The sequence below is a fragment of the Argentina silus genome, assembly GCF_951799395.1.
Source record: "Argentina silus genome assembly, chromosome: 22".
Classification (NCBI taxonomy): Eukaryota; Metazoa; Chordata; class Actinopteri; order Argentiniformes; family Argentinidae; genus Argentina; species Argentina silus.
The window spans coordinates 9,428,884-9,437,262 of NC_139676.1; the positions used below are offsets into that span (position 1 = coordinate 9,428,884).

At 45.2% G+C, this 8,379-nt stretch overlaps 1 protein-coding gene across 1 annotated transcript; it reads right to left on the reverse strand.

Annotated features, from left to right (window-relative positions):
* Nucleotides 1-959: 959 nt before the first annotated feature.
* On the reverse strand, nt 960-6,707 carry LOC310821612 (transcription factor AP-4-like). Its single transcript, XM_083693709.1, has 6 exons — nt 6,447-6,707; nt 4,112-4,376; nt 3,243-3,413; nt 2,785-2,940; nt 2,305-2,472; nt 960-2,213 (listed from the first exon to the last, which is right to left on the reverse strand). The coding sequence occupies exons 1-6, from the start codon at nt 6,533-6,535 to the stop codon at nt 2,055-2,057; spliced, it is 1,008 nt and encodes a 335-aa protein (XP_083549835.1). The 5' UTR covers nt 6,536-6,707; the 3' UTR covers nt 960-2,054.
* Between the last annotated feature and the right edge of the window lie 1,672 nt (nt 6,708-8,379).

Consider the following 8,379-nt stretch of genomic DNA (forward strand, 5'->3'; position numbering starts at 1 on the left):
ATATCCCCACAACAATAAATGAATACACCAAATAAAAAAAAATGATGATAGCACAAATCACTCTGAAGAAAAAAAAAAAAAAGAAAAAAAAGAAGAAGAAAATTGAAAATCAACTTTCAATTGGCAATAATGGGACATTTTGGGATGAAAACAAAAGAAAAACAGAAAGTCCAAATAAATGGAATGTGTTTCAGCATCATGACAGCACACAGAAAGGAAGCGATTGAGGAGTAACTTGCTCCCGGGGAAAATAAAACAAAAATTAAAAAAACGACAACAGGGATTCCAGTCCCATTCCCAAACGATGACAACGCAACATGGGGGGGCCAAGGGGCATCCTACTGGTTCAGTGCATTACACTAGGGGCTTATTAGGCAGAGGGCAACATACAGAAGACAGAAATACAACATATAGATCTGATTAAACCATCTTTCAAGTTCCAACATTTCTATCATAATGTTGTGCCTTTGTAAATAAGCCCCAGGTCTTGTTCATTCATTCCGAACGGGGCGGGGGGGGGGGGGGGGGGGGGGGGGGTCAAACATTAAAATCAGTGTTCGAGATCTTTAGCGCAGTACCTCTGCTATTTGCTCCCATAATTTGTTTTGGTGATTCACACAAAGGGGTCAAGGGTTAAATGATACAATGTTGGGGTTCAGAGGGCATGTGTGTGTATGATCCCTGCTAGGCAGCCAAGCACCAAGTTGACCACAGCACCATCAGAGAACACAATACATTCTTCTTTACTGTAAGCATGTATGGTAACATATGTACATGTATTGTTGTTGTTGTGTACACATTTGTTGTGAGGTGCACATATATACACACATATATATATATCACCCCATACTAAAACACTGCCCCACATGCAAACATGGACTGTAGATGGACTTGCATAAATACCAAAAGACTCTAGTGCATAGTCACTGAAACAAACAAACAAATAACAATTTCAAAAAAAAAAAAGAGAGATTGGGAAGTCTTTGGGACAAACCTGTTCTCTTCAAACACGACGATTAAAAAGTCAGTCTCTACATTCAGTAACCCTGACATTTAGAAAGAAAACAAACCATAGCCCCCCCCCCCCGCCCCCCCCAACGTTTAAAACTGGAAACCATCCACTTGCTTGCCATGTAAACCCAAATATTGCCAGTGGAAGAAGCTTATTCATGCGGTTTCATTCCGATATTTAAAATCATGTTCAGATATTTGTGACGGATAAGAGCCACGGGGTAGTAGCCACTAGCCTGGGTACCAGTGAGCAGAAACATCGCATTTAGCATTTGGCTACAGCAGAAATGGACTAGGATCCCAGCAAACTGTACGAGGCCCAGATGGAGCAGAGACCTTTAGGGTGATGTTCAAAAAGGGTAAAATAAGAGAAGTGCACCCCTTTGTCCCTGTGTTCATAAGTCACATTCCATGCTGTAGTATGGGGGTGGGGGGTGGGGGGGGTGGGGGTCTTGTACATTGAAATGTAACTGGTTACAGAGTTAATTCTCTCCAGTGCATTTCTACTGTATTTGACTACAGTAACAGACACATAGGAGTACACATGGGTTCACTGCGATTGTTTGAAGCACATATAAAATTGGGTGGGGACGGAGAGACGCCATGGGGCCTTCATTGTTGAGACTTCCCACTATCGCCTTTGTCCCCAACAACGGGTGTCCCAAGGCCCTCCGCTGCAAGGCAGCCATTTTGAGCCATCTTCATCTGTAGTTCTTACAGTACACGATTGAAAGAGCTTAACTACTGGGTGGATCTACGTATAATGCCAAAGACAATACATAAACAAAACATAGTTGTTGTTTTTTTTTTTTCCTTTTTTTTTTTTAGAAAAGTAGTTAGTCTCCTGGAGGGAATCATTAACATCAGTCTTTTACAGTGGGTGGGTATTGGTTATATGTGTGTGTGTATCATTACACTGGTTGAGTCAGATTGGGTTCTAGAGGAACCGGAGTCTTTCAATGTTTCTTTCTGCCTGCTAAAATTCATGTTTGGTGTGTGTGTGTGTGTGTGTGCGCGCGCGTTCATGTGATCCGTGTGTGCGATCAGTTCATCGAGCAGTCCTCCTCTCCCTCGCTATCGGTGGCCGTGTCCGAGCACGCCGTATCCATGGCGACGTGGGCGGGGCTGACGATGACGGCTCGTCTCTGCTCCTCCTCCACGCTGCCTCTCCTCTCCTGAGTACGCTCAATGTGCTGGATGGCCTAGGTGAGCGCAGGAGACCAACATTAGCATCTCAACACACTTGAGAAAACACGTACACGTACATGTACACACACGCGCACACACACACACCTGTACAATGGTATCCAGGTTCTGTCGGGACGTTGACACTGAGTTGGTGATGGAAGCTGGACTCATGGTTACCACGGTGACGTGATGCGGGTGAGGGGTTAGCGTGGGGGCGGGGACGATAACTGTGGGGTGGTGGGTGGGGGCCAGCGGCGTGGCAGGAGCTTGAACCTGGGGGACAAACAGTTGTTAACAGTCTATTACAGTGTGTCTGTTTGTGTGGGTGTGTAAGTCTACCTGTTATCTATGGGCTGTGTGTGTGTGTGTGTGTGTGTGTGTGTGTGTGTCTCTCCCTCCCTCTTAGTCTGCTGGTGAAGTTGCTGTATTCTGAGCAGTGTGTGAAAGTGTAGTAAATGTGTGTGCTTCTCACATGTGTGTGTGTGTGTATGTGTGTGTGTGTCACCTCTGTGGGGTGGGTGTCTCACCTGTGGGCTGTGTGTGTGTGTGTGTATGTGTGTCACCTCTGTGGGCTGTGTGTCTCACCTGTGGGCTGTGTGTGTGTCTGTCCCTCTCGGTCTGGTCGTGTAGCTGCTGTAGTCTGAGCAGTGTCTGGGTCTGGAGGTGAGCCTGCTCCTCCTGGACCTGCTGGGTGATCACCTTCAGCCTCTCTGGTTGCAGGTGTGTATCCAGAGCACGCACCTGAACACACACACACACACACACACACACACACACACACACACACACACACACACACACACACACACACACACACACACACACACACACACACACACACACACACACACGATTAAGTCTATGGGTGCAAGCAATATGACTAATAATGACCATCAAGTAATTTTTCCTATCAGTGAAGTGAAGGAAATGACTGCAGTAATCTATTGCAAGATGCAAGAGCATTCAGGCAAAAACAATTATTCCTCACACATCCTCCTCTCACCCCCCGCTCCTCCAGTATCATGCGCCACCCCCCCCCTCACCTGCTCCTCCAGTATCATGCGCGCTGCGCGCTCCTTCTCTAGCTGCTGCCTCAGCTCCAGCATCTCTCTCCTCAGCTCCTCGCCCTTCTCCTCCTCCAGGATGTCGGGGGAGCCGATCCCTTCATCCTTCTCCTCCGCGCGCCTCCTCTTGGGCGACGAGCCGCTGAACTCCTGTCAAGAGGGGGGCAGAGGGCAGGTGTCATTTTTAAGGCTAACACGTTGTAATACATTTCATTCATATGTACGTATATGTGTTTATTAACCATTTATAAAGTAGGGTAGACACTATAGTGAGTATTCCAGCATGTAAAAGCATTGGTAGAGTCTTATCTCAATGAAAGTTACCATAACAAGTAACATCTTACCCTAACCTTATCTAACCCTAACCCATACACACAATCCCCTTCCCCATGATAGTCAAAAAGGTTTCAAATGCAGTCAACAGCATTATTTAGGGATCTAAATAGTGCACTGTGGGGTTTGCCTCCCCAGTCCTGTCCCATGGGCTCTGAGGAAACATAGGAATATGCAGGATGCCCATTGTTGTGGAACAGGCCTGTACGTCATGGTACTGGAAGGGGCCAGACTCCCATACGCCACTTGGACAGAGCCGTGCAAGAGCAACCTCACTGGATGTCCGCACTGGGAACATGCAACCATTTAATGTGTTGTCCTTTGATTCAGTTGAAAACTGAATCAAACATGCTGGCTATTTCTGGGCTGTTGTACCTGGGAAAACCAGCTTACCAGTTAAGCTGGTTTCACCAGGTAAGCTGGTTTTGCCAGGTATGCATAACTTAATTAATAATAAAATATAAATGCAGAGAGAGAGAGATGGACAGCACCTGTACTGAGATAATAAGCGTTACCTGTATGAAGCGTTTGAGCTGGTTGTTCTGCTGTAGCAGCTGGGTCTTCTCCTGCTCCAGGGCGAAGATGTAGTCGGAGGTCTGCTGCAGGATGGCTGCCTTGCTGAGCTTCTCCCCGTCCGTGTGGGGCAGCAGCGTCTTCAGGGACTGGAAGCCCGCATTGATGCTCTGCATGCGCCGGCGCTCGTTGCTGTTGGCGATCTCCCTGCGGATGCGGCGCTCCTGGTCCTGGGCCGTCTCCGGGCTGAGGGGGATGTTGGCCAGGCTGGAGGGGGAAGGCGAAGGGACAGACATCAGTTATGCGTGGTTCACGCGATCACAGAAATGCGAGAGACTTCTGAGATAAACTGTACGGTATCTGCGTACAGAGCTTCCTATTGGTTGATTCTGATACTCTCAGAGTGGGGAAGTCAGAAACTTTGGCGTTTCCTTGTTCAGAGTGCACATGAACGGCCCATTATACAGAAAAAGAGGTCTTTTTCCTTAGCCACTAATCCCCCCATATTGAGGAAAGCATTTTAATCTGTTGTATTTTGTGGTCTTGAATAGGGGGTTGGATAAGAGGCAGGACAACACTATAGATTAACATGCAGGCTGCTGTATCGCAAATACATATTTATTAGGGGGTTTGTGCGACGTAGCTACAGTGTAGATAGACACTGATTACGCAATACTTAGGCTTGCAGCATTTTATTATTTTTTTTAAAAATAGTTTTGCAAACAAACTCAAATCGTAGGCTAACAACCTTCAAGACTCTCTTTTTTCTTCAATACCAATCGAAGATCGTTAGAAATTTACTAGCACACGCGTAAAAAAACAACACAGTTCCGATCCTGCCTTCTAGTGCCCTCCACACTGAATTAATATACATTTTATTTTTTTACTACAGCTTGTCTACTTGGAGGTCACCTAGTTTCCATGAACTCCATGCTCTTTGGCCTACTAATAAGGGGCAAGCGAGATGTCACATGTACTCAAGCAGACTAATCTGTAAACCATATCCCCCAGATACCATCGGTGCACTACTTAAAAGGAAGTTGAACAACCAGATCTGCAACTTAGAAGTCAATAGTCCAGACATTCCGCCACCTAAATCAAAACCAGGTAGACCGCTCCTTCAACAGGGTCAAGATCATTGGAGTAAAATAATATGAAATAAGTATCTCCTATCCACGCCCTTAGACATTACTATGGAAAATCAGGCCGTAGACATGGCATTTATAGCTACTTCAATCATGTATGTAATGCTCCATTCATAAATTCAACCACGAATGTTTACCTGTGGTTTCACTACACACTCCGAAAGTAGGCTAGTGCGTATCACACACACACGCAGTTAAGTGCACTGTCTAAACTAAAGGACCATACAACTTACTACCCTAAACGAAACATTGTAGATAACCATTATTATTCCATCCATGTGTATCACATTGATTAAATGTACAGGCAAAAACATTATTAGACAGCGTTGCGTGCAACACTAACTACTGGTAGCTAGCTAGTAGCCATCTGGTGAAATTTGACACCAGACCACCCCCTTCGCTGCACGGAGAACAATGCTTTCTCCCTCTAGCTAGCAATTTGGCTGTTTGAACAAACATTACAACTTAATAAAAACAACTAGCAATATAACTTAGATTTGAACGGGGCATACAGACATTTCCGCAACACGTCAACGCATATGGGAAAGAATGGCACGAGTTAATGTTTATTACAGCGTAATACCAACAGCGGATGTGTAGCTTGAAGCTAAGCTAATTTTAGCACACGACACACAAGCATGGCCGCGCTGCCCACACGAGCTAGCTGACTAGCCAGAGAAAGATGATTGACAACAACATCTCGGGTGTTCGAAACCCGAAGGCCATCAGCAAATAAGTATGGCTAGCAAATGGCACCAAATACCCATATTTACTATCATAACATTAAATGAAATGTACGCGAGAAAATGTCGTGAAAAACATCTGGCTGGCTAGCCATCTCGTTCGAGCTAGACAAGCAACGGGCAGCGTGGTAGTAACCACGTGGTTCGTGTTAGCTAGCTAGATACAAAATGTATCTATTCAATGTAGCCATTTATTTAGCTACTTTTCGATATCAGTGGTTGCTGAATAGGATGAGGTCATGGCGGATATATACAATGTTACAATGGGTTGGTCGAAAATACATACGATTGTTTCCGTCCCGCCCTTGGGGTATCGCACGTATAGCTAACATGAAATCATAAACAGCATGCTGCCAATATTATTGTACATATGTATGCTAGCTAAGCTAATAACAACACGCATTTACAACCTGAACACACATCCATATGATGAGATAATCATTACACACCTACAAAGACCCCCAATAACATCCTTCTCCGTTTTCTTGAACTGTTGTAAGGACTGAATCTTCTCGGTTGGCATCATGAAATACTCCATGCTTTCAAGCTCGCCCCCCCAAGTCCGTCTTTTGTAATGTTTTCACTTTCGTTGCTAACCAACAATGTAGCCTGTCCAGTTCTTGTTACTATACTCTGCTCAATTGCACATAGCTAAATAAATATCCTGCAGTAGCTTGTTGTTCGAGGTTGTGGTAGCGCTCTTTCCAGCTCAGCTGATGGGATTCCCTGCGTGTGTGTGGCGCCTCCGCCTACTACGTGTGTGTATTTGCAGCTGATCTCTGTGTCTCGAGGCGGGAAACAGCTGGTTGGAATCAAGAGCGCTCGAGAGCCTCTTTCCGCATAGCAGACAAGACTACGCACAAACAAAGAGCTTCTTTTATATCATTATTACAGGCATGGGAACATGGCCATGATGTTGCTCATAAGACACAATACAATAAAACAGAAATATGCCAGGATGTGACGGCCACATACGAGCATTGCGAATGTTATTCTTAAAGTTACATGATGGAAGGTTTTGCCACTGGGGGTGCTTTTGAGCCAAAAGGGGTCCCTAAAATACTCGCAAATATTTTCCAGAAATGACCTCATTGGACAAAAAGGGGCACACATGTCCATGAAAATCATACAATTTTACCAAAGTTTGTTAGCCTAAAACCAAGGACTGTCTGGTTACATGAAGCACACTTTTGTATTGATATTATATGATAGAGTATGATTCCCATACAGTCAACACTCGACCCTACCGCAAACGGAATTGAGGTAAAAACATTTACAACTAGGCTTCCATAATAGCACATAGGCTATACCTTTAATGTCGCAGGCCAGTAGCATTACAACTATAGGCACACATTATAGGCCTGATTCTAGTTATAATGAACCATGTATAAAAAAACATAGAGGTCTACAATAGCCATATCTACTCAATAAATTACATACTGCCCGTCAGCCTTTTAAGCAGTCAGTGGGATAATACCACACCTTGGGCAAGATATTTATCTGGGAATGGCGTGTGTCTATTTAATTACACTCCTACATTACACGCCTACATTTCAGTACAGGCATCTGCACTTCAAAATCACTTACACGTCTAGGCTATTACTGTGTTATAAGCAACATTCCACATATGTTCCTCTCATTGACCAGCAGATGGTAGACTATTCACACATGTACTTTGCTATTCATTCTAAAGGTTCCCCAAAATATGTGCAGAACTTGGTATCTGTAAGTTTATTTTACAAAATAAGATAAGGGATGAAACATTTGTTGAATTTACCTTCAGAAGCATGTGTGTGAGTGTGTGTGCGAGAGGGAGAGAGAGTGAGAGAGAGAGCCAGCCTTCGGTTGATAGGCGGAGAGGCATCAGTGAGGTAGTATGGTCGGGGCCGGTCCGCTATACACGCAAGTAGGAGTGGGGGAAATACGCGCTGGATCTGCCTGCAAACAGCTCAGACGGCCGCGGGGAGACCACATACAGTCACGTCTCCTGTGGGGTGTTGCCGGACGAGAGAGAGAGAGAAAGAGAGAGAGAGAGAAATAAAGGGCGAGCCACGGTAGAAGCAATCAGACGCCTCGAATTATCGAGAGAGAGAAGAACTGGAAACGAACCGAGGAAGCCAGGGAAGCAGGAACCCCAATTTGGCATCTCTTCTCCATTTTCTCTGCGCACCCTCCCAGACGCCCCCCCCCGCCCCCTCCTTACCACCACCAAGACAGAGGGATGACCACCTACTGAAGACAGTTGACCAGCGTCGCAACTAAGCGATGCACTTTCAATTCAAGAGCTCAAACCGTTTCTATCGCAGTAGATCTGACAAATGTCACAGTTGACATTTTTTTCTTAGTGTATGTTGTGATTATTGACATGAGACTTGAACTGTT